General features: G+C 43.4%; 2 protein-coding genes across 3 annotated transcripts in view; one reads left to right on the forward strand and one right to left on the reverse strand.

Moving 5' to 3' along the window:
- The first annotated feature begins 262 nt into the window (after positions 1-262).
- Positions 263-4167, forward strand: LOC126870733 (glutamate decarboxylase 1). The gene is made up of 8 exons (XM_050628751.1): positions 263-541; positions 1008-1192; positions 1776-2070; positions 2500-2688; positions 2773-2837; positions 2955-3144; positions 3218-3387; positions 3490-4167. Exons 1-8 carry the CDS (start codon positions 434-436, stop codon positions 3734-3736), a joined length of 1449 nt encoding a protein of 482 aa, XP_050484708.1. The 5' UTR covers positions 263-433; the 3' UTR covers positions 3737-4167.
- Positions 3856-26973, reverse strand: part of LOC126870717 (semaphorin-5A) — a 29723-nt gene continuing 6605 nt past the window's right edge. For both annotated transcript variants that reach the window (XM_050628685.1, XM_050628684.1), the window contains exons 2-14: positions 18824-18962; positions 14428-14524; positions 10337-10544; positions 9517-9722; positions 9344-9443; positions 8866-9065; positions 7605-8087; positions 7225-7507; positions 6766-7138; positions 6557-6639; positions 5588-6326; positions 5248-5453; positions 3856-4943 (exon numbers count right to left, since the gene is read on the reverse strand). In XM_050628685.1, coding sequence (XP_050484642.1) covers positions 4740-4943; positions 5248-5453; positions 5588-6326; positions 6557-6639; positions 6766-7138; positions 7225-7507; positions 7605-8087; positions 8866-9065; positions 9344-9443; positions 9517-9722; positions 10337-10544; positions 14428-14524; positions 18824-18914 — 3273 coding nt within the window. In that variant the 5' untranslated portion in view covers positions 18915-18962 and the 3' untranslated portion in view covers positions 3856-4739. The remainder of the gene's footprint in view (positions 4944-5247; positions 5454-5587; positions 6327-6556; positions 6640-6765; positions 7139-7224; positions 7508-7604; positions 8088-8865; positions 9066-9343; positions 9444-9516; positions 9723-10336; positions 10545-14427; positions 14525-18823; positions 18963-26973) is intronic.

Consider the following 26973-nt stretch of genomic DNA (forward strand, 5'->3'; position numbering starts at 1 on the left):
AATTTCGAAATGTTTTACATAATACGCACAATAATAAATGTTTTCTATGATAAGTGCTCAAACACTTTCGCGAGCCACCGTATCTCTTTGACCGCGTTCTTTTCGTGTCTCACCGACTCGTTTCACCGTATTCGTTTGACCGATTGTACGACACGAAAATTTCCGGTCGATATGTCAACCGAGAGTCGTATGTATTTGCACAATCTGCAACGATTCGACGCCGCGCCTCCAACCAAAGTGATTGAGCAGACAGCGCCTTCAACCAAAGTGATTGAGCAGACAGCGCCTCCAACCTAAACCAACGAATGGATGGGGGAAGGTCGAGTCGACAGCGTGGGGGAACGTCGCTGCCTCGGTGCCGTCGACCTAACTGTTTCAACAGTCGTAATACAGTTTACGACATACAACAGTCGCATCAGCATCCACTAAGGCGATGACCGAGCTGCTAGGACGATTACTGGAAATTCTTGAGGAGGAAAATGCGTTCGATCGTACGGGTAACGAACCCGTATTACACTTCGTCCATCCGGAAGAGCTACAGGTGAGTCTTTCGACTGCAAATTGTGGCTTGATGCGCACGTGCGATGCAATTTTGTTGCGATGTTGCGATGGCAACGCCGCGCGACTTGAAAGGATTTTGCTCTTAATCCTTTCAACTTCGAATTACGCTTTTTTTTTATGTCGTATTCATAATGTTCATTAGCTAATTAAACGATAAACGTACTTGTGTTTTAGGTAAAACGGGTATATTATGTCTTGTTTACAAAATCGAGAAGTTTCTCAGATCGAGTAATTTTTCTCATAGGCTGTAAAAGATTCAGCGTTCAAAGCGTTATACGATGTAATGCACACGAACGTGCTATTACGTTATCGAAGATATAAAAATGCCAAATCGTACAGCTTCGTTGCTATGAAATTGCAATAACATGACGCCGCTGGTTCGTCGCATCGAGTCTAAACGAGTTTGCAGAAATTTCCCTTGAATATATTTTGATCGTATTTCGCAGAAACGATTATCGATACAACTGACCGAGGAACCAGCTACCAAAGGAGAAATCGAGACAACAATAAGACAAACGATTCGATACTCTGTCAAGACGTTCAGTCCACATTTTCATAATCAGCTGTACGCTGGTGTCGATGAATATGGCTTGGCAGGTTCTTGGTTGACAGATGTGTTTAATACCAGCCAGTAAGCTTTTATCTAAGATATTTTATATGACGTTGATTCGTTGATTTGGAAGGCGTGTTCTCGCTTATTTGAAAACAGTTTATCGTATGTTTGTATTTTTGTTCGTGAACGTGACTCTTATAGTCCCATAAAACGTCTATCGCATAGATCTTGCGCCGTTATCGCACATCTAACTACTATACCTTTATTATTTTAGTCTACCGTTAGTTATCCTCGTTAGTGTCTAATTGTACCTAATTAACACAGGTACACACGACGACATGCTGCTTAATGTGTCAATAAGTTGAATTCTATCATAGATATATAGCATTTGTTATTATCAATGATAAATCGTGCGACCTATCCCCGCGGATACGATGCTTTCATTGTGTACACAATATTTTTGCATCTTTGAAAAGCTATCCGAAAAAATTATAATCGTAAGAATTATAATCATAATCCTCGAACATCTTGCGAACATTTTTCGCCAACGCGTTTCCTTCCAAACGTAGACTGTTAACAAAAATTGTAGTTTAACGAATTGCAAGGCAAATTACATAGCTTAATTCAAACACGATTCTACCTTATACCTGTAATTTGTTAGATATACGTACGAGGTGGCTCCCGTGTTCACCGTGATGGAACGACAAATAATAGAAAAATCGTTGGAACTGGTTGGGTATCCTCCGTTACCAGAAGGAGATGGCATACTTTGTCCTGGTGGTAGTATATCAAATATGTATGGTATGGTGATGGCTAGATACAAAATGATCCCGGACGTAAAGAGGAAAGGTCTCGCGGGTCTTCCGCCGATGGTTTGTTTCACCAGTGAGGCTGGCCACTATTCAATCTCTAAAGGAGCCCACTGGTTGGGCCTAGGAACCGATCACGTTTATAAGGTAGAAGAGGATCATCGCATTCACCTCGGTCGTTAACACTTTGCAAGCAGCGTTGGATATTCGTATACATCATACGATATTAACTAACTCATAGTCAGCTAGTTATTCTTAGAAGTCGTTTAGCAAATTGCATTTTATATTTTTTATAGCCAATAACATATTGGATAACGTACTGACATATTTCTATTAATCGTTATCGTTACGTCTATTATCTTGGTAAAGAGAAAACTGGATTATCGTTATCACGAACGTCGAACATTTTATTTTATAGCGATAAATCGAAGATTCGTATAAAAAGGGTGTTTTTTTTTAACCCCGTTTGATAACCGAATGCATATACTGCTGTTGGAAAGTGTGAACCACCGTTTGTAGACTAAATTTCGTTGCATTTTAAACGGTTAACAGGAGATTCATTCGTTCATTCGATAGGTCAAATGCGACGAATTTGGACGAATGCGACCAGACGAGTTAAAGGCTGCCATAGCGGAAGTCAAAAAACAGGGTCATTTACCTTTCTTCGTGAACGCTACATGCGGCACCACGGTCCTCGGCTCCTTCGATCCGCTGCCGGAAATCGCGGCCATCTGCCGCGAGGAGAATCTATGGTTACATGTTGACGTTCGTACAAGTATGATGAGTGCAACGAGCGGCAAATGAAAAAGGTTTCCCATTGTAATTCGCACGATTGTCGCTGTGTTACAGGCATGTCTCGGTGGTACGCTGTTACTTTCGAAGAAATATCGAGACCGGTTGAAAGGAATCGAACTGTACGTAATTGTCTTCGATCTTTTTGTCTTCCTTGCTTCGGTGATGTATTGTTTTGTCTCTACTTAACCACTGATCCATGTATCGTGATATATTATGACGCATTTCGATCGATGCAGCTCGAATTCCGTAGCGTGGAATCCACACAAGATGCTTGGCGCACCGTTCCAATGCTCGCTGTTCTTGGTTAAGGGTAAAAACACTCTGCACGAAGCGAATTGCGCGGGAGCGCGGTATTTGTTCCAACAGGACAAACATTATGACGTATCTTGGGACACAGGTGATAAGAGTTTGCAATGTGGGAGAAAGGTAAACGTTCTGCATTGATTACGTCCATAATACATATCGTCATTTTCTGTATGTGACGTTCCCTTCGTTGTAGGTCGACGGAGCTAAATTTTGGCTGATGTGGAAAGCACGAGGGACCAAAGGACTTCGCGAATCCGTGGAACTCGCTATGTCCACGGTGGAATACTTCTTCGAACGAATAAAAAGCCGGAAAGGATTTCGTTTGGTACTTCCCCGGTACGAAGGTTGTAACATTTGTTTTTGGTGAGTATCGTCGTTCCTTTGTGTATCGTCGTATCCCCTCAATTCTGTGTTCGTAATTCATATTTGTGTTACGTATTCTTCCCTTCTTTCGATTCGTAACAGGTACATACCACCCAGTATGCAAGGTCAACAGGAGACTCAGGAATGGTGGAACAAATTGTACGAGGTCACAGCTAAAATCAAGGAACGCATGATGATCGAGGGAACGCTGATGGTTGGCTACACGCCGCTATCGTACAAGAATATTGGCAACTTTTTCCGCATGGTCGTCACCTGTCAACCACCACCGACCAAAGCTTCCATGGATTACGTGATCGACAAGATAGAAAAGTTGTCGGTTGATTTGTAAACGGACTAAGTTCATCCTCATTCGCCGCAGAGAGTAAAAGAAGAAGAAAGTTCGGGGGGGGGGGGGGGGGGGGGAATGAATTCGCTCAAGGACCCTATTTTTGCGGGCGTTGTCGTTCCTTTTATTGCAGTCGCGTGATGGATACTACACGAGGTGAAGCGTTTCAAGTCCGTTTGATCACGGAACGTCGTTCATTTGTACGCTCGTTTGCCGCGCGTAACTCGTCGACCCGAAACGGTTCGAATCAAATCCACGACTAAATCTTGATTTCCGTAAGCTCGATCGTCTTTCGCGGCGAATCACGATACGCAATCCCACGGACGATCGTTGCTGTTTTCCTCTTCTCTCCTCGACTATCGTTTGTCGTGAGTACGAGTCGACGCGTGACCGCGACTCAATGTGAGCCAATAATAAAAAATATGCGAATCACATGACTCGAATCTTTATGCATACATACGCATCCGTTCACACCCTCCTGTTCTCTCTCTTTCAGAACCTCTCACACATAGCTGCACTCATATTCACATCCACACACGTTTAGTTAGGTACGTTTCGATACGTTTATGCTCGTCCTTTGTCGCTCATGTTTGACGAGATTACGAAGCGATGCACGCGTTCGCGACGTAACGATGGCACTGAATCGTTCAACGCGAAACCAGAGGAGATCGTCTCTATAGTTTTGAGTAAACAAGTAAATATGGGGTGAATATCACTGGATCTGGATAGTATAGGCGATCTGTCCGCGTTTGCATCTCTCCTTGGTCCATTTGGAAGCTGCCTTCGTTTAAACTGCTTCGCATACATAGCTCAAAATTGTTGGAGAGACGGATGATAGCCACGTCGTGTTGCGTTCGTTATTTCTTGCTCGCTGTTCTCGCTGTGCGCCTTCATGGCGATGTCTCTTTGTCGTAGGGGTTCGTGTCAGGTCTTCGCGTTTACTCGCAACGCAGAAGCCATCTGGCAGTGAAATAAATTCGTTCGTTTCTAATTGCACGCTGCCCGTTCAGTAGTATTTGTCTTGATCAGGATCGACTCGAATGTGTTGTTGGCCATGGCTATTGCGCTTCAAGGTGGCAGACTCGTAGTCCAGACTCTTTGGATACAGTTTCGGACTTCCGAGACCGTTCACGTTTGGATTGTTCTTCCCACGAAGAGTTCCGTTACCATTTGTACTACCGGAAAAACTAGGCTGTCGCTTGGCGTTTACCTAGATCGAAAGAAGACCTCGTGTTAGTAAAAAAATATCACACATGCGTGGTTTAGTGGACTGTAGATGTTCAAATTCATAGTTTAATAAAGATAACTAAAAAAATGGAACCTAAGTAGATATGTGTTTCATTCCTTAAATCTTGTAACAAGTACTATGCAAAAATGGGAAGATGCAGAACCCATCGGATGTGCATCCTTTTGCCTAGCAAACTTCTCACAGACACAAAGTACTATTGATATTTTATATCTCTTTTATGTATTATACGTCCATCCATAGTATAGCGATTAGACTGTCGACTCACATCTTTCAACGGAACCGAGACGTAGGAGTTTTGTTTGCTGATATAGTGAGGACTACCAGGAATTCGTTGCTGTCGTCGCTTCAGGTAACAGAAGCTTAAGACTGCAGTCACGGCCAAGCCAACTAGGAATCCGGCTACGCAACTGCCCACTACCGCGCCGATAGATACACCCGAGCGTTCTACGCTTGATTTTAGGGCATTTATATCTGAAAAATTACGTTTAAACATAACATACACTATGCATATAGCATACATAGTAATTTTTGCTTCAGCGTCTGCGAAAATGTTCTCCACAGGTAATCTTAATTAAATAAGTCAGACTTCGTTCGACCATACTCACCATTGTCCATGCAATCGGGTAAACAGTCGCGCACCTCTCTGCTGGATCCTTGACAGAGCCCGTTACCATGTTGAAGACACTGTCTCTTCCTATGTTGTTGATGATCATCGTCACAAGGCGTCCAACGTGACCATGAATCCCAACCGGCCAAAGACTCGCAGCTGGGCATCTCGCAAGTCTCTCTAACTAGCCTTGGACCTTCGCAACCCTCCGGTCCTAGACATTCTCTTGTTCTGGAACGGACGCCAACGCCACACGATACCGAACAATCGGACCAGTCAGTCCAACAAGACCACTGGCCTCCAGCCCCTGCGATTCCAACTTGGTTCGACCGACATGGATGCACATTGCACAACCTGTTTTGCACGGATGGACCTTCGCAAGGTGGTGATTCACATTGCCTCATTCTATGCTGAGAACCTCCGCCACAAGGTCGATCACAAGGCCGCCATGCGGACCATTCTCCCCAGCCGGCTTCTGCTCCGAGATCCCCATACGGATTTGGATTCGCGTTTCCTCTTAGGCAGGAACCGTCGTTTCTGCAATAGCGCTCTTCCTCTTTAGCTAGTTGCACCCTGACGCTGGATGGATCGTCAGTTTGGGCACGACAACTAAATCGAAACCGTTTTTCTACGTAACCAACGTTTGTGCTTTGAAGACTGCCATTAACTGCTAGCCATGGGGTCCACCCGGAGTATCTTTTCGTTTCGACGCACTGATGAGAGTTGCATTCCTCGACCTGTAGAAGATAAAAACGCGAGCTCGTGATTGTGGTGATATATTGTTTGAGAGAAACGCGATAGCAAAAGTGCAACGATTACAAATCCTGTCTAAAAGTCATTTAAATGAACTCAATGGGCGGTAGAGCTCGTTTAATCGGGCATTAAATAAAATGGAGTTTCACTGGAGTCGTTCACGTTCGAATAAATGAAATTTCACGAAGCTATTACAAGTGCGTGCTGCTCTTACTTGAAAGTCGCATCCATTGCATTCGACGGTAGGAGGTTTTCGTGATGATGGACTCTCACACGTTCTTCTTCGTATCCGTATCCCTGTCAAACACACGATTAAAAGTCAATCACTAGGAGACAGGATACAAGTCATTGAGACGAGAGATCATTTATCAAGAGATTCTTATTAAAGAAGAAGAACTGGTGAAATCTTCGTATCACGCTTACCACCGTTGCAAGGTCGAGAGCAAGCGTTCCAAGCGCTCCAGGATGACCACTGACCAAACGTCTGTGGTGGCGGCGGTGCTACCTTCGCTGGCGTAGGACAAGGTGGAAGATTTATACAGACGGTGTCATCGTGATCATGACCAACGCACACTCGCCCTCCAAAAGCCGGAGCCGGATTCGTGCACGTGCGTCGTCGTGTTTTCATAGCGAAGCCGCAGGTTTGTGAGCACGCTGACCAGGATGACCAAGCTGTCCAATCGCCATGAACCGTACAATTGGTTACTCTCACTTTAGCTCCTGAACAAGTTGCTCCGCCATGCTGCGGAGGCGGGTTATTGCAATCTCGTGTCTGGCATTGACAAGTGTCTGAGCCCTGGTGAAAGCAAGGATTCGCTTTTGATTTATCGCCATCTACTTGTGCATTACGCCGACATGAACGACAACGTGCCACTGACTTACCGTCTCGGCATGAAGGTGCAAATGCGCATGCGAATGAGAATGCCCATGATCCGTGGTGCCGTGTTGACACGGAGACCAAGAGCTCCAGGCACTCCAGCCACCGTCCACAGGATCTGTGAGAACAGGACACTTGGTGACTTCTTGATGCCAGTGATTGGCAAGATGGTTTTGCTTCGGGGCCGGAGCGCATTTCATCAGATGTTCGTTCCAACCGCAATATGGCTCCTGAGCATTGAGACAAGCCTGGCGACTTCGATGCCTATGGCACTGGGCAGCGGGTATTCTGTAAATGCGATATTCCTTTTGTTCTCGAACAGAATCTGACCAATGTGGGCCCAACGACGCATATTATTATCGTGAATCTGTGTCAAACCGCGTACCTCGATAGACCGAGTTCTGTACCAACATACAGACTCTGCGTGTCCTTCAAGAACTGCATGATCATCGGCGTAGATGGTAAGGGACCCCAAACTTCTACGATACAAGTTTCCTGCGTACGCGGTAAAACTGAGATCTTCTTGATCAAACCAACATCAGTAGCCACATACAGCACGGTGACACCGCGGTGCAATTTAGTTGGCGTGACATCGAGAGCGATCAAGGTGAATCTCTCGAGTAAAGCGGTATGCAATGGCTCCAGCGTCGTGCTTTGGATCGCGTCATCCATCAGCTGGTACCTCTGATTGTCTATGATCTGATGAGGAGCGACGTTCGCGTTTGAACCACATCTTTGACGATTGTGATGAGATGGCCTCCTTTCCCAGGCAGCGCCCGAATTCTCTTGGTGCTTGAAAGGTCCGTTGAAGCTCGCGGTGATCGCGGACATGTTGAACGCGCATATCGCCGACCCGGCAATTCCATTGCTAAAAATACACGTCGAGTTTAGCGAGTTTCGGTCTCTCTCCCCTTCTTCGTCATTCAAGAAACGAAAAAAGGAAAGCAGAAGAAGAGTATGCTAAGAAAGAAAAAATACGCCGCGTCTGGCAACTATAAAACCGCCCTAAAACTTTCTATTCTTATGCAGATACGAGGTAGGGGATACAACGCGATAAAATCTGATCAGAAGTACGCAAAATCGAACAATTGAATTTATTAGGTGGTCCGAAAAGTTTCTTTCGTTTCATAAGGAAATAATGGATGCACAATATTTTCCGTTTTATATTATTTTATCGAATTACGTATGGTCCATTTTGTTCTATCAAAATAAGGATCACAACGTCCGACAGATTAGGTTTCGTGTTTGTACAAAGATGCATCGTTGTAAAAAACGTGTCTGTAAAAGAAAGACACTTTTCGGACAACCTAATACAAAAGTTGTCGCTACAATTTCATTTTATCGCGGGAGCGTAAAATTTTATTACTACCGATATTAGTTGATTATAAATCGATAGCACTTTGAAAACGAGATATCCCGATTTTGAATCTGTTTTCGTTGGTGTACTAAAATTACTGGAAAAGCGGACCTTCCTCTTCATCGTTGCACACTTTCGTGGGAGAAATTTCGGGAAATTGTACATACCAATTTCCTCGTTTCTTCGTGAGCGAGTACCGGCACAGACATGAGGAGAAATGTTAAGCGAACGTGAGATGATACGCGGATTGCGATTACGACGTAACACATCCAGTGACTCTGGGACTTACATGGGCGTGGTGAACGTCGCGTAAACGATGCCTTCTTCCGGATGATAGACCGCGCCCTGAATCTCGTCGTAGTAGAAAGGAAACTCGCCGGGGAGCGAGCAATTTAATCGCGCCTTGCTGAACGTGGTCCAAACCTCTTTCATCATAATTTTACCCCCGCGATCGTTTTTACACACTCTCGCTATTCTCGAGTAGACTTTCTGAAAACAACGAAAACAGAGAGATCTTTGAATGTCGGATAGTTAGAGAGGAAGAGGAAACGAGATCGGCGAGTCCATTGCACAGTGCAAAACAATACAAATTTTTCAAATAATTTACCGCAAATGGTCGAATTATCTTGTGTCGTAAAAACTAAATCTACAAAAAGAGTGGCTTTCTTTTCCTTTTTTTTTTTTTTTTTTTAATTTTAACCATAAAATATAGAGCTTTCCAGATCATTGTGCAACGATTCGGTCGATCGATCGTTAAACCGCGTTACCTTGCCGCAATTGATGTACTCGACGGCTGATTCGCGAAACAAAAAGTAGACGTGATCCTCCGTCTCGAAGCTGCCGACGAACTGCGGGTCGTTTAGCCATCTGAAAGCGGCCACGGACGTTGAAGATACCGAGGTTGCGACAGATATCGTAGAGAATTGGGAAAACGACTCACCTGGAGTCGTACTGATGCGTTCGAAGATTTGGCGACGCAAGCGTCCTGCATATGGCTGGATCCGCGCCAGAGAAATCGGTTGGCGCCCCGGTGAACAATCCACCTGTTGGACCTCTGGCTAATAACGCAGTTACGTTGGCACGCGGCGAGTAAGGGCACATTGCTGCGCCCGACATCTCGCTGGTTACGCTGCTGATGTTCTCGATCTGTGAAATAATCGAATCGACCCTGTTCTTACGTACTGCAGGTGCGTGGAAAAGATAGTACACGGTACTATCATTGCCAATGAGATCTCGAGCAAACATAATAGCAGTAAACCGAACGAATTGTTCTAACATCCCGTAAACGTTTCTATTCCTGCCCCAATGTTTTTAGGCGCACGCCGAGGAATGTTCACGAAACGTCGGAAGACGAAAGTCTGAACGAAATATTGCAAGTAGAATATATCGATCTCCAAATAGCTTTTATAGTCGAAGGTTTAGATTTCCTCTACGAAACAGGTGCAAGATTTAAATTTCCTTTGCAATTCTCGATACAGCTACGTATATCAATGGGTGTCGCGCGTTAATTTATAGCTGCGATATATCTAGACTACGGATGTTTATGCAAATTAACCAAAGAATCTAAGAATCTAAGCGAACGTTCGTGTCATTCGCTAAATTTTACATCTCCTATACATAGCGTGATATGGATTGTTCGCATTTTTCCATCTTCGAATTTTCCATAAACGCATCAACGTTCGCAATCTAGTTTAGTATATCGTTTCCACCTAATATGCTCATAATCTGCTGCGCTTTCTCTACTTCGTATGATTACTTACCTCTCTCCACGTGCACCAAGGGCTAAACGCGTACGTGCCGCAAGTGAACAGGCTCTTTCCATTGGTGAGTAGAACCTTCACATAGTTGCGACAGTCTTCGACGCTTTGACCCTTGTTCTGGCAGGTGTTGCTCTTATCTTCTGGCGCGGGCCAGGAGGCGTGTTCGAGCGGCGTCAACGAGGTTAACGTCAACCGGTACAGGTTATCTCTGGAATCGCAACGATTCGTTTTCGTTTGGCTCGGCGAGTCTAAAAGTCTCGGCTTAAAGTACGCGTGGGTCGCGGCGCGTGTAAAAAGCCGTGGCTCGCAAGCGGCGGCACGGTGAGAGCGTGCGGATCGCGCAATCACGCCGTAGAAAACTCGCAACGAAGCATAAACGGCGCCTACGTGGGCGCACGCCGCAACTATGCGCGACTACGCGCGCGACAGTCGCACCAAAAGCGATCGTTAGTCGAGCGAAGCGGCTCCGCGATCGGGCTGAGTATCGAACCCTTTGCGATCTCGCGTCAAGTTAGGCTCGACATTGTATTTCACTCCTTTTACTTTCCGTATATAAAAATACAAAATCAACTATTTAACGCAACAGCGAAGAGTTGTACGGTTCTAACATGTTCGCCACGTGCAGCGTGCGTTCGAGCCGGTACATGCTTTTCGATTATGTATCGCATCGACTCGGATGTGACACGTGAACTGGATGTCTCGAAATTATGAAAAAAGTATTTCGTAATAATTCATATGACGAATATATAATGTGGCAACGTTTCACGATATAACGAGACTGGCATTGTATGAAAATTATTTGTCGGTAAAATTGAATTCACAGCGCAACTCGTTAAAGAGTAGCGGTTATACGCGTTGGGAAAGACCGTTCGACAAGTTGTATCTCGATAAGACATTGCAGGCTCATCGAAGTCGATGAATAATTTTTTTCTCTTCTAAATAATTATTCTACTGCGGATTTTTATACATCTATTATACAGTATGAAACAGAGTTCCCGATAAGCGTCTGTACGTTCGAACTAATCTCGAGAACCAATGGACTGATTTTGACGAGATTTTTACCATTTTAAGGAGCGTTTTTCGAGTAAGTGTTAGACGTGTGAAACTTGACGAAAGAAATCAGAGATCGAAAATAAGAACTAGAAACAATTTACGGATATCAGCAACGCAACAGCGACTAGCGACTAGCGACCTTCTTTTCCGCGGTTGTGTTTTGCTTAGAATCACTGCCACGATATAGCGACGCGATATTATCTCCCCACTGAGCGATGTCTTTCTCTTTTCAGCGTGCGGCATATCAGAAGCTTCACGACTTCGTTGCGTGACAATTGGTGTTTCACGGACTACAGAATGTCTACAGAGCCAATAAATTCATAAAATCGTCAGCCATGTTATTAAAAAAATCATATAAGAATCCGGACAAAGATCAGGTATATCAGCTGATTTATGATAAACTTAACCGAGTACGCGTCATAATTTTCAGCAAACTAAACAAATTACTACGTACATTCCACCTCTTTGATTCTCGGAGAAACATAAAATTGTAGAAAAATCTGCAATCTGATAATTGCCGATAAAACCATCTTCTAGCTTCCATTTGTTACGCTATAAAAATATTTATTTGCATAAATATGCGCGGTCTACGATAATACGTAGACAAAGAGACCTCTAACGCTGTAGCGTGTATCGGATGTAATCCTGTATCAGTTAGACGAGGGTTGAAAACCAGAGGCGATGGACACCGCGGTCGAGACGCGCGCGATTTCGAGAAAGGACACGAATGATCGACTCGAGGGTCGAGTACGAACAGTGTAGTAGAACAAGAGTACGACGCACGGGCAATCCTATTGAGACAGATTGCTTCCTGTTCGTTAAACGAATAGGATGGATCGTTCGGAGACCTCGTTCTCGTCCGACGAAACTGTGTCCAACGACTCGCGTTTGTTACGCGTCTAGTGGAGTTCGATGGCCGTACGAGGAGAGCATAAAGTAGAGAAGCAGCAGTGCGTGACAGAAATTCAGAATGAATCCATTAATTATCAACCTGTTAACCAGGTCATCTCTTAATCAGAAAGTTCTATAATTAAGAAATTAAGAAGTTGAAGCTTGATAAGAACAAATCAGTTCCAATTACGTCTCAGTCTTCGCGAATGTAAATATAAAAAGTTAAGGATGACGTTTCGTCGGGCAAGTTAGCTCTCTGAACCGAATTTTTCTACGGTTGGAAAATTTCTTAAATTCGTGGAAAATGTGAAGGAATCTCTTTCGAGACACCGAAAGTCCTTTTCGAGATTTCGAGTTAAAGAGATATCGAGCTATAAAAAAATTCTAGAATCGCCACAAGGTTGATAAATCGATAAACTGTGTAGGAAAATAATAAATGTCTCGAGTAGAGCGAGATGTACAAGGCTGCAGGAAGAAAGATGAGAAAAGCGTGTTTTGTCCTGGAAACACGATCATTTCTGATTTACGAGAAGATGATGCGAAGAAACGTTTCAACAACGGGTAAAGCTAGTGCTAGCTATCTTAGAAAGGAACCGCTGGTTTTAACAACGAGACAAGGGAAAAACGCGTCTCTGCCATACCTGTCGCGATCTCGGTGCGACACGCTCTTGGTAATTTACCACTCAGTGACGTCACGGTTGTCGACCACGGGAATCGAACTGGAAGAATGCAAATCGTGGCGCCGTGTCGCGTGCACGCACCTAGACCAGAGCACACCCTTTCCCTCCTCTTGCTATTTCTGCAACTCGGTCGCGTTTCCACGCTCGTGTTTTCTTCGATCGATCTTCGAAAGTCGCGATAAATTCGCGAGAAAGCGACTCGTCTCGGAACACATTCTACCAAGACGATTTCACCGTGTTGGTTTCCACATGTTTCTTGGGTTTGCTTTAAATATGTCAGAGAACGACCTCGGATTTGCTGCATTTTTCTTGTCTTTTTCTTTTTCTTTTTGTTTTCAGGAACGAGACAAGCGTACATGCACCGTTTCTTCGACTGGCTGGCCGCGCGCGTACGTGGGTCGCGGTTAATAACTAGCATTCTATTAATAGAAGGTAACACGAGGGCGTACGCTCCTTTCCACGCTCGATTCGATCGGTACTCGATCGCGAAAATCGATCACCGGCGTTCGCGCGTTCCTCGACGATTTCGAGCAGCCGGTCGGGTAGCTGGAATGCGGCTGCTATCCGAGCTATCTCGTTGTACCCTTAGGTGCAGACGAGCCATTTATTTATTTACTTTCTTTTTTCTTTTTTTTCGTGCATCGTAGCGGCGATAGCGAATAGGGAGCAACGCACGTATATATACAGAGAAAATACACGTCTGATAATCGCGTATATACGCTGCCGATTATAAGTTTCACAACGTCAGCCGATATTTAGTACAAATTGTATGCTTCTCATTTTTTCTTATCTTCCAAGTATTTTATTATAAATCTGTTACTTCGTTCGAGTCTTCTAATGTAAAACACCGAACGAAGTAAAATCTCTTACGGTTTCTCAATGGACGTAGCGAATATAAGCGTCTTGACGTTGATGGTTGGAAGTGTACATATAAATAATACATAGAATGTTCCAGGATTTCACAGTCAATTAGATATACGATTACATAATTGCCATTAAGGTAACATTATCGTAAATGATCTAATACCTCCACAGGGAGTTGTGCGTATATCACTGTGTGCTACCTGTATCCCATCCATGAAATCATCGTGAAGCTTTCAGTCTCGTTAATTCCCATTCCAATGACACTAGAGACTCTCGAGAATCGGTTGGAGTTCGGTGAAAAACGTATTTTTGTGAGTCGAGTGAAAGACGAACAATTTGGCGAGCGGCCAAGACGTTATCCCGATCCTCGGAGGAGCTCGTCGACGAGACCGGTCGCTTCTCGGTCGTCGAGAAAAATAACCGGTTGATGGCTCGGCGGATAGCCAAATCGCATGTCGATCTCGCGGTCGGTTTCGATTTTCCGCATTCGCGACACGTTCGCGAACGCGTTTCCGTGTACGATCGTGCGTTTACTCGAAGAATTATCGCTTTACTTTACAATTACATCGTTCGTCATATGACATCCAGTTACGACATACGTACCGAGCGCCGACGACGACTTGCTGTCTAGCGACGTCGAACAGAAGTTGAGAATACGTGGTGACTCCCTCTCGCTGGAACTGGCTAGCATCCGCCAGATCTGGAACGATAATTAAATCGCTGTAAGTGCAATTTCCCTGTTCCGCGTTCCCATGTCAGAATTCGAACGGCTATCTAGTCAGGATTTAGTAAAGTTTTTAGTCGAAGAAATCCAACTATTTAACGAACTATGCGATATAATGGAAAGTAGCGCGTATTGCACTTTGTCTTACGGCGTCCCTGGTAACCCTGCGATCCATACGATTTTAAACGTCCAGCGAAGAAGACTGTACACACAGAGGAAAATAGAAGAAGAATAAAAGACGCAACTCGAGTACGTAGAAAAACTTGAGGTTCTCTTGGTTTCAACGAATTCCATCGATGTTGCTCTTCCGCTTCTTGTCCCGCGTGTGTCGCCATCGCAATCGCGATCGTTTCCACGTTCCGAGAACGAGAGGATGTAAACGGAGTCGTTTTTCGCTTCCGGACAAACTAGTTTAGCGACGAGCTAGAGCATCTTCTTCCTAGCCAGCAGATTTTCTAGTTTGTTTTTTTTTTTTTTTTGCGTGCTCGATGCGGGCTCTAGATCGAAAGTATCGTTCCCCATATCGAGGAGCTTCGATCGATGAAAAATTGTTCAGGCGGGAAAACTTCTCTTGTGCCATCGTCAACGCGTAGGTAAATGTTGGCGCGTTCGTTCTGCCTTTCTCGTCTCGGTGCTCGAGAAGAGAACATCGCGTAAAGCGGACGCGTTTCATTCGCGATATCGTGAGTTTCTCTCGCTTTGCGTTCCTCTCTCCCTTTGTGTACATGTGCGGTTAAGTTAGTAGTTAAGTATATATGCGGGTTAAGATGAATATCGACATCATACGACCCCCTAGATATCGTAAAACATGTGTCTGAAACATTTTTCCTTATCGCGTACAATTTTCAAGATATTCACGCGTCTCTAGATAAAACGAACGAAAGTATTTGCACACTTAGCAGAGGAAACTTTTATGTACATATCGCGTACGTTATATAGAACTTTTTGAAATTTTATTAGCACCCTAGTGAGATACGATTATCGTGAATATATTGGTAAAATAAAGAATCAATCTATGTATACGATCAAAATGTACACAACACAAATGTTCGCTGCAAACATGTAAAGAATTATCGTCTTAAATATATAACAAATGGTGTCAAACATATATATAAAATAGGTGGTGCCCTACTGTAATATTTTGCTGTTTATCGATAGAACGAATGATCGACTGTTTACACACTTTTGCGACATCCGCCAAATATATAGCGTTTGCACTAAATGTCTTCAAACTTTGCTGGTATTAGGTCGTTCGCAAAGCGTCTTTCTTTTACAGACACGTCTTTTACGACGTTGCATCTTTGTACAAAACACGAAACCTAATCTGTCGAACGTTGTGATCTTTATTTTGATAGAACAAAATGGATCATACGTAGTTCGACGAAATAATATAAAACGGAAAATGTGACGCATCCATTATTTCCTTATAAAACGAAAGAAACATTTCGGATGACCTAATACGATGGGAATAGTCAGGTCTGGTTACAGCATCAACGAAATTTCAAAATGTTTCGCATAACCCTACGAGTGTTCGAATACTTTTTATGAGCTCTTATGCTCTTTTATACATAGTAGTTGCATCTTTGTCGCTTTCTCTTCTCTCTGTTTCTCGTTGCTCTTTCTCCTTGTCTTCGTTTTATTGTTTTCCAGCCGGTTTTGCGGACGCGGCGAAACGATTCCGCAAAGGTAGCTCCGTGCGGTTCGTCGTACTTCTCGCGTTTCCACGTATTCGGGCACGCGTTTGCCTGTGTCGCGCGTGCCTCCTACGCACACAAGTACGACAACAGGGTCCGTGTAACCGCGTACGTGCGCTTATAAGTAGATACGTGTGGGACGAACGGGCCCCAGTTAGCATAACCTGATCTCGAAGGCCTCTCGGGTATCCTCCCTTCACTCTCCGCCTTTTCTTTTTCTTTCTCATTCCCTGCCACTTCCCTTTCCATGCGGACCCAAACCCTCCCCGCGCCACCTTCTTCCAGACTTCTTTTACTCCCCAGGACGAGTTTCTTTCTTTTCCCTCGCATTTTCCTCCCTCCATCGTGTCGTCCGCGTTCACCTATCGATCTACGGTCAGGGGAACACTGTTTGCCCCTGTTTGATGGACAAACAGGTTCATGTACGCTATTATACAAAGGACATTTGCCTCTTTTTTACCGAATTTAATTTATTAGGCGATTTAATTTATGATGCATAGGAAATATCTTTTTTCTGGTAAACGTATATAATCACGAAGTTAGTGGTTATTAAAGACAAATCAATATCAAACAGGCCGATCGTAATTCTCCCGAATGTAATAAATTAGATCTAAGTATATTAAATTTCCTATCTTGTTTATGAAAATGAAATGTACAGAAACCCGATAAAGGAATGCTGCTGGGCATTGAGAAAATCCTAAATACGTCGCTCGTAATATCCATGTATCAAAGACATTAAAGTATTTCTGGTTTCAACAGTTACCTTTTTATACACAACTTCGTCGACTTATCAGCGGCGATTCTTTTCTACACATTTTTTTAACCCAGTTTTCTTTTTACCTCTAACATTATCATTACGTGTCAAAATCCTTTCGTTTAATCACGAGGGGGCATTTAAATCCGGAAATCGGCAGAAACGTATTTACGTGTTTCGTGAAAAACGGAGTAAAAGAGGCCGCGTTATCAACGGCGCGCGTAACCCATCGTCATCGTCGTTACAACGATCGTACGGTGACGCAACTCGACAAAGGCGCGACAAAAAGGTTTTCCACACCGTAACGTAGGAGGATGTTCGAGGTCGTGAAATTACGCGTCCGCGACCTCGCACGAGAGAAAGGAAAAACGATGCAACGCGATGCTATGTGAGACAACAGACGTAATAAAGCGCTAAGGATCCGTAAAGATCCGTGAATCGATCGCAGAGGTGAGAGACAGAGAGGAAAACTACAAGAGAAGAGGACGCGGATTCGAAACGGGTGTCGCCAGATCGTCGCAGAAGCCGAAGCAGGAGCAGCGAGAATACGCGCGCGTGGCGACGCGTGCCACGCTCGTCGCCTACGCGTCAGCGTGGTCGAGTCGAAACCGAGCGCGGACCTCGCAGACGAATCGCTCGAAATCGCTGCGAAACTTTCAACGACTCTCTCCCTGCCACCATCTCGATCTCTGTCTCTCTGTCTCTCTCTCTCTCTCTCTCTCTCTCTCTCTCGTCGATAGTACGATGGATAAATTGGCGAAGGAGCTAGACACTTCGAAGCGGTCGAATCGCCACGCGACCGACGCGCCTTCACGCCCACGAGTTGACGATCGTCTTCTCTAACTCTTGCGCAAACTACTTTGCGGCTCTGAGCGATCCGTGGGATAGTTCGTGATAATTTTTCTATTGTCCGTCCAAGAGTAGAGATTCTCAAAATTACTCTGACGTGGATGTATAATTTAAGACTATCGAGAGTGTAGGAGTAAAAAAAGTCTAAAATAAAGCTGCCATCTGTATAGAGTAAGAACTAGGCTCCTCAGAAGCTACATCGATCAACTTCTTCGATTTATTATCAATCGATCAATTTATCAGTTTTTCGATTTCGCCAGATAAGTACGTGATTAATGTTCAATCGTCGATAATGTTATTTTCTTCTACGAGCTTATTTGTTACGCTAAGATAGCGTAGATAACAGCAGATTCTACGATAGTTTTCGTTACGATCGCCGCTTTATTTATGCAACTGATCTGCTTATTTACAGAACCGATCAAAGTGGCTTCTGAACGGTCTCCTATCGTCTCGCAATTTGCGATACGTAAAACCTGACAAACCGTCAGACTGTGCACGTATATCCATTTGCAGAAAATTTGAAAATGAAGAAACGCGCGTATTACGGAAAGACGTGAAACATCAAACGTATATAATAGACGCTGCGCTAGGTATTTAATGGATGAAGCAGATTTCTGCTCACATTCCGTTCCATTAACCGTTTGCACAAAAGTGTGAGTTTGCGTAAGCATTCGCAGTCTACTAACAATATCAGTTTAATATTGTGCAAGAGGGTCCTAGCAGCGAGCGTTGTATCTCCCCGTGTACATTCCTCTTTTCTCGATAACGCGTGTGAAAAAGTCGTTCGTCTGTATCGAGCCTTAAGAAACATTCGCGATTTTTCTTGCGCTAATCGTCTATGATAAGAAAGAATCTCTCGTGGAAGCATAAGTTTACTCGACGTTCGCGTCGTACGTGCGAAAAGTCACGTGTACAGTCGTCTTCTTATCGCGTACTGGACTATAATCTTAAAAAAGAGTGCGATAATACGGTTCTTACCTTCGTAGGAGATACGTCGAAAGTCGTCGGTGGCGCGTAGGCTCGCGATCAGCGTGCCCAGAATCGCGAGTCGCACCGGCCACCGGTCCATCCCGATCGGGCTTTGTCCTCCTTTTCCCTCTCTCGAGTGTTCTCTCACCTGGCAGCAGAAACGTAGAAATGATCGATGAGCGGCGTCGCCGGGAAAGCTGTGTCCCTAAGGCGGCCGAGAAGCCTCGCGGACGCCATGGGACGCGCGTATACGGAGAGAAGGCGTCGCGGACGAAAGTCGGCAAACAGCGGACGACCGGGAGCGCGCGCAAGGTCGACGACCTCGCCTGCGTCTCCGTATCGACTACCTCTTTGCGTCCAGATCGCATTTATTCTCGTGATCAGCGAATGATCGATTGATCTGCAACCTCAGATCGATACTCGACTTTCGTTTGTCCGGCTTTTTATACAAGAAAAAACGATCCTCGTTTGGAACGCCAAGTTACAGTTCCGTCACACGAGCGTCGAAACTGCGGACAACACTGTGACGAATATCGAATTTTAAAGTTTAGATCTCTATCAATTCTCATCTCGCTGTGTCATTTATTTTATAGACTACTTTGTACGTTATACAATTTTCTTTCTTTCTTTACCGGTTTGAGTTTCCCTCGATCGTAAATAAATAAGCTACGATTACGATCACAGAACGCCGTTTCCCTCGTTGCACGTAATTATGAAAAAGTTCCTTATATTTGTAGTTGTGACAGATATTTGCAAGCCGTGAGCGATTGGGCAATGTGCTACTACTGTGTGCTCAGAGCTACGTCGTACGAGCGTTGATTTAAGGGAAAACAACATCGGATCGCGTACGTGCAATCACGTTAACTACGTAACAGTGCGTCAAGTTCGACATCGATCGCGACGTTTCTCACCTAACCAAGCTGTTATCGAACGGCCGTAGATGCTTATTTGGATGTACCCCGCGTTTCCCGACAATGGCCACGACTCGACATCTCTTCTTTTGCACGCTCTTTGTCTTTGAACGTCCGTGTCACGGTGACAGCTCGCTTTCTCGTCTATGAATAGATAGCGGGATAAAGGAGGACGCGTCCCGAGACGTCGACGGACCCACGTGGTTACGATATGTGTATATACAGACTCTGTCTGCTTCGGAAGTGTGACGAGAAATAGAGAAAACATGCGGTGTAAATATAAGAAAACAAAGTGCTGCGAAATTCTCTGCAGAGGTTGGCATGGAAATTCTTCCTGAAACTTTGCACGGATATATTTCCCAAAGATTTCCATGGATTTATTTCCCACAGATTCGCGTGGATATATTTGCCCAAGATTCGCATGGAAATATTTCCCAAAGATTTCTACAGTCGGACTCCCTGTAACGAGGACTAAAAATTGCGCCACTGCCCCGGAGCAATTTAGAAATTGTTGGAAATGACTCGTTTTTGATATAAAAATATATGCGTCTTCGAATTCACTCGAAGCAGACTTTTGCATTAACCCTTGTGCGATGAGAAGGCACTGTTTAGTGTTTTATAATATTAACAAAAAATACATATTTATTTATAGTTCTTCGCGCTCTTGGATTCGTACAACGCGAAAACCCTGTAACCCGGAACGTATATTTCGCGTTACATCCTACTGTATATGTATAAAGTAGCGCAATGGACACAATGGATTGATATTATCGAAATGGAGAAAATTCGATCGCAACAGGTGGAAATTCTCGAGGAAGCTTCGCGTGGAAATTCGCGTAAACAACGATTCAAATTAATAGCACGAGGGACACGCGACACGACGCGTAGTTGGAAGAACAGAGCCACGAAATTCCGGACTCTTCTTCCGAGTATCCCCTTCCTGCTGATCGACGATAAAATATTCCGGTCGACGTTGCGGTGGTCTCGGTAGGGTAAACTTTTTAAAAGTCCATGGTTGCTTGCGCGATACTAGGGTGGTACGAACGTCACGGTGGTCTCGAGAAACCCTAAACAGGATACGGTGCTTTCTTCGAATATAAATATCGCGGCGGACAATTTTTGTTACTCGTATCGTCGCTTCGCTATTTTATCGTTGTCGTCCCTTCCAGTCCTCCGTGTATTATGATCGATCGTTTGGACACTTATAAAATTGGAGGCGGAGACAGAGAGGTGGATACATCGAGATACATTAGAGGAGAAACGGTGTACCGTGACATCGACACGAATAAGGCCAACGAGGAGCACCAAAGTTACCGTATTTGTCCCGAACACGCGTATGCATGTACCTACATACATACGGTACGTCGAACGGTTTCGAGATCGAAGAAGGTAGCACTACGGAACGATATGGAATGTATTAAATATGAAATGCTTGTTGGGAACGTACGAAGCTAAGTTTTCATCCTTCCGTATAAACCCAAGTTACGAGTTGCGGCATTAATGAAACTCGTTGCGATTGGTACTTAACCGGTTAACTAGATCGTTGTTTAGATCAATCTCATTTAATCGTAAGGATCGAGTCGTTAGTTGATTTTACTTTTCTGATTCTACTCGATCTTGTATTTTGTATATTTCGTGCAAATAAACGAGATTCAACTGTGCTCAATTCTTATCTACGAGACATCAAATTCGTGACATTTTCGATGTATATCGTTCCATTTCCAGCTCTATATTTTTTATTTGCTCGCGTCAGATAACCGGCGTCGAATAAATAAACGTAAACTTTAATTATCGCGTAGAAGAGATACGTCGAGCGAAGACTTAACGTGTCGTCGCCTATCTCCGATCAACCAAGAACGAGCTCGGTTTATCAGGAAATGACGTCCAAGGGAGAAGATGAGAAAAAGGTTTTCCACGTTGTCGAAGATTCTTTCATATTATACCAGCTGCACGAATTCAAGCGATTTGATCAAACGGATGACTTGAAATCGCGCAACTTGTATAATATAGAAGAATCAAAGAGATTCAACAACGTGGAAAAAAGTGATTTGAAATGATTCAATCGAACGATAAAGATAAAGAAACTTGAAAAAATGCTTCAAGGAGGAAAGAAATATAAAGATAAAGAAGAATAGACATTGCGAGAAGCGAGTATAGATTCATAGATCGACGTCCTTCTTGAGTTCCTGGTCCGTTCAGCGGAAGCGTACTTGATCGATCGATTATGCGCGCGTGACGAGAAAAAGACGCGCTATACTGTGCTGTCATGCCGTGTTGTCCTGTCTTTCTCAAACGTATGCTTAGGTATGTATGGCCGGAATGTCTGTGACGAGCACCGTTAGTCGGTGCAACCGGAGCTTTCGTATCGCACACGAGATGCCTCGTTTTTCTTCCGATTACCTTCGAGATAACGACGGTCGAATGGAGGCGATAAACGCGCTCGAGTTTTTAAGAGATTAGAAGCTTATTTTCGATTCGTAGCTGTTGTTTACAGTGACTCCCCAAACCCTAAAGTCCCACCAAGTCGTTTTATTTTCCCTTCTAAATTTCCCGTTTTTCCTAATATACACAATAATTCTGCGCTCGGTTATACTGCTTTCTTTGAATCATTTTCCGTCCAATCGCACTTTCCTATCCGATCCAAACCAGTACCTATAACGTCGAGTATAGCTGAAGTCTTATTAAAATAAGTTAGATTGATCCAATCAATTGTTTCGCTTTGAACCACTATACATACACAGCCTCGTCACACTATCAGCATTTCGAACTAGAAGCGTAGTCTAAACTTATTGATATAGATAGCGAATACGCAACAAGCTTAGAGAATATTCCTGGAATAAAATCGCAATCTGTTTCGCAGGAAAGACGGTATGGGCCATGTTAAGTATCTCTGTCGTAACAAACATTGTCGCGATTCAGTCGCTTCGAACACATGCTCGTTAACTTTATAAATTGGAATCCAGAAAAAGACGACAATTGCAGGCTCTAGCTTTTAAAATTTACAGAAATATTAATACAGAGAAAAGACATGCTCGTTAACTTCATAAATTGGAATCCAGAAAAAGACGACAACTACAGGCTCTAGCTCTTAAAATTTACAGAAATATTAACATAGAGAAAATTCTTCGGAAACAGGATCTCTTTTTCCTGACGACGGATATTACGTAACGATGTGTCTGGATAATGTGAAATCGATAACTACATAAAAAGCGGAGTTGATCTGTTCGGCGTCTGAGAGGCTCGATTTAGCTCCAAAAATAACACGCAACGTAAACGGTGCTAAGCTATAAGTCGAGATTACAATTTTTCAACGAGATACTTCGGAATTTTGCTAGAAAATTAATGTATTTCTATTTCACCGCAGCAGTTCAAGATCGAACGATCGCTACTATCGTGCCTATTTCTCTCTTCGAACCATCCTCGAGGAATCGCAAAGAAGAGCAAAAAAGAGCAAAGACTAGAACGTGTACACGACGCAGCACGTGGCGCATCAATCTCTGTTCGCCTCAATCCGTGATGCGTTTTACTCTGCCGATTTTCCAGAGACTCTTCTCGCAGGGTGTGGCTCGTGCACAGTTCGTTCGTCTCTTTCTCTCGGTGGAACCGTCTTGTTTCCTAGTACCACGGATAGAAGCTCGCGGTGGCTAGCGCACTCGCACGAGCGCGTTACTCGGACGCGATTTATCTCGAGCCGGTAGTAGAGTAGGTTGCTAGTCGGAGGAGCGAAGCGTACATAGCTGCGTGTAGTCGGACGCGCGCGCGACCGGCTTGCGAGAAATTTTATGGGAGCGGGTCGCCAAACATGGTAACACGGTCGCGACTTACCTCGACGGAGGCTGCCGCATCGTCGGAGCGCTCTCCTCCGAGATCGGCATCTCAGTGGCCACGGCCGAGACCGCGATCTCAATTTCCAATTTTAATTCCAATTTTGATCTTACAACCGCGGATTCCTTGGAAATCTCGTTTCGTTTCTATGGTTTTTTTACTTGCACTCGCTACTGTTGTATTTATTGTAACCGGACTACGGATTCTTACGTATTTATGGAAAATTTCAACACGCAGAAATGCACATAATATGAAAAATATTCCAAATACTTTTCACGATATTTAATGGGAGAAATAAATGTTTACGTAGGTTGCATTTCTTTAATTACGTTAATAAAAGTAGGAAATTGCATAAAAATGTGCAGTCTAAATCAGGGCTTCTTAAAACTACGTATCGTGATCGCATATGGGGTGAGAAGCGTGTAGAATTCATCGAGTTATTGATATCCATATACGTATAAAACACTAGCTTTCTAAAAAATCGTATAAACGAGTCTCCGTCTGAAATTAGGATGAAAATGGCCTTAAACGCACTGATCCATCGCAAAACGACATCTTCGTCATTGACGATTGAAAAGTCTACCTTTTTATGTACGTAACTGCGGTCCCGTAAAATTTTCCCGGGCAAAATGGAGAATGGAAAAGGTTTAAAAAGCGCTGCTTTAAATTATATTTGCATATGTACTGCTTGTTAGATTTTATATCGCTGCAAAAGTCCCATGTTATGAAAATGATGCGTAGTATCTTCGTTGAAGAAGAAAGGTACACACCAACGTTTTTCGTAGCCACTGTATTTCGTTTGATTTCACACACCTTGCCATTATCACGTCGCATCTGATTTTTAAGATTTTCTCCGTTATCGTGATTCAACATTCAGGGTGGTGGCTCTCTGAGATTGAGTGGAAACAGGTGGTTCGACGATCGGTCGTTCGCTTAACACTGCAGATAACACGAGGGCGTGCTATCGACTCGACCTCTACACGGTTGCGGTTACCACCATCGCGTGTCGTGCGAAAGAACGTATACAGCTTCTCGTTGATACCGTACCGAAGCAATCGAATGCGATTTCTACCAAAAATACATGATTTTTCGAGCGAAATATAGCGAGATCTCGATCGACGATCGGCTTCGCTGGAACCGAGATAGCCCGGATAAATCGAGACGCGATAAATTAGAAAATGACGGCCGAAATTTACAATTCGCTATCTTACGTTCGTTCTATATTTTGGGAATTTATTATAAAAACAGAACGCGTAGTAGGGATGACCTATATGATTAAAGAAACGATACTATAGGAAGATGACACGCAAAAAGAATAATTCGCAAAAAGTCCATTTCTATCGATTTTTTCACTATTGTATCATTTGACAGCTAAAAAGAAGTATATATAGTACGAAACAGTTGGAGAAAGAAATCAGCCGATAGATTCAGAAATGTACGTACGTGTTTCGAAGATAGGAGATAAATTATTCACAATGTTTTCTGAGAAACGTTCAGCAAAACTGTCGTCAGTTCCGATATGGAATTACTTTACAACGTATCGAATAATAAAGATGACTTCGAAAAATCGAGAAATGTGATTGTTCGCGTTTCTCATCGCTGGTTTTTACGTATAACGACTGTCTATCGTAGAATGGTTCGGTTTGACAAGTTTAGTCTAGTTTGACAAGAGCTCAGCTAATCGACGTTCGAGGAATAAAAAATGGAGCGCGATTTATGGAAACTTCATCTTATAATATCTCGCAGCATTGCAACACGAACACAAGATATAAAACGAATAAAAACATATTGTGAACTAACCATCGTCTCCTCGGATCGATAAATGGAAAACGGCGTCAAACAGTCTGGCCATGCGATAAATTTCCCTCGGATTGCGCACCTCGCTTTCGGAATAGTTTATCGAAACGTATTCTCTCTACAATTTCCACAGCATTCTACTGTCTCGATTGCTGTCTGCCGAGGAAATTTATCGAAGAGAGTTATCGAGTCAAGTCACGGCTTATCGGGAAATCATCGATAGAACGGTCAAGGGAGAACGATAAAGGCAAATTATGTGTAATGTCGCGCAAAGGCAGATATCGGGCTCGTAGTACGTTGAAAACTTCGTGAAAGCTTCATCAACTCGACAGAAGAAAAGTTTTGTTCTTCCTTCTGGTTGAAGAGTCGCGTAGCAGAGGAACTCGACAAAGAAGCCATTCACGGCAACCAACCACTCCTCTCCAACGATCTTTTGCCTTCTGCTGCTTCGTCTGTTCCGTCTCTTTCTCTCTCTCTCTATCTCTCTCTCGCTCTCTCTCTCTCTCTCATAGAGGGTGAGAGCTTTGAAAGAAATCGGTCGAGTTGGCGTCAAGGTGGTTCATTTGGATGACAGCTCTGTCACGCGATCACCTCACCTGTTTTTCGTCAGGATTTCTGTTAATGTCTCACTACAGATGCTTGTTTCGATTACGAAACTCTTAACTTAACTCAATCTTTGATTAACCGAAGGTTTTTTTACAGCTTTGGTGACTGACAAAAATGACGAAAAATTAGGAATAAGAGAATTAAAAAATAACTGATGCACTTTCTAAAAAAAGAGTCTATAGCCGTATGATAAATTGCGGATGGTATTTGTTGGAATTCGTATTTTTATAAACGTAAATAAAAGAATAGAAGAACCTAAACAGGGATTCATTCCATTCGTTGGATACTATAACGAGTATATCTTGGATATTTTTAAAATATTTTCGTGTTTCGGTTCAAGTTGTATAAGGATTACTACAATTACAGATTTATATACAGATAGCTGTTACGAAATAACCGAAAGCAAAGCTTCCAAAGTAATTGAGTCTACTCACCATTTCGTTTTATTGGTACTTTTTCCAGAAAGTTTCTCGTTTACTTCTTTATCTTCGACACTTTCTGCATTTCCAATATCAGATACGGAAAAATACATACTTTCAATTTCAAACCAAACAGAACTTAGACAATAATTGCGTTATACGCGATGGCGTTTTATATTTAACGTCTTTCTTAAGTCTTTTACGAGCTTCGCTGTGATATCTCTTTCAGACTCGATTTTTTTTTTAATCGCGGGCCAAATATTCTGTAGCAATCAATAACGACATATTCTCTGATATCTATGCAAACGGAATATAATGCATTCAAATCCAAGCTTAACTTTACCAATAACTAGTTAATCCTTGCTGCATAAATGAATTAGGACATAAAATTAAAATAATAGCGATATTTCTAGTTACAACTAATAAACAATACTATTCTAATCGCGACAAGCCACTTTCTTCTTCTCGCATTAGTCTCGACGAGTGTACGTAGATGAATGCGTATCAAACTACCTAACACTTCTATACGAGATATATGTAATTATATTACCAGGCAATATAATTAACAAAACCAGAAATTTTCTCCACTATCGAAAAAAAA

The sequence above is a fragment of the Bombus huntii genome, chromosome 10 (genome assembly GCF_024542735.1).
Source record: "Bombus huntii isolate Logan2020A chromosome 10, iyBomHunt1.1, whole genome shotgun sequence".
NCBI lineage: Eukaryota > Metazoa > Arthropoda > Insecta > Hymenoptera > Apidae > Bombus > Bombus huntii.

Coding starts and splice junctions, on each gene's coding strand:
- LOC126870733 (XM_050628751.1), top strand. CDS start 434: ATGACCGAGCTGCTAGGACGATTACTGGAAATTCTTGAGGAGGAAAAT. Junction 2,838..2,954: donor CGGTTGAAAGGAATCGAACT/GTACGTAATTGT, acceptor CGATCGATGCAG/CTCGAATTCCGTAGCGTGGA. Junction 3,388..3,489: donor GGTTGTAACATTTGTTTTTG/GTGAGTATCGTC, acceptor GATTCGTAACAG/GTACATACCACCCAGTATGC.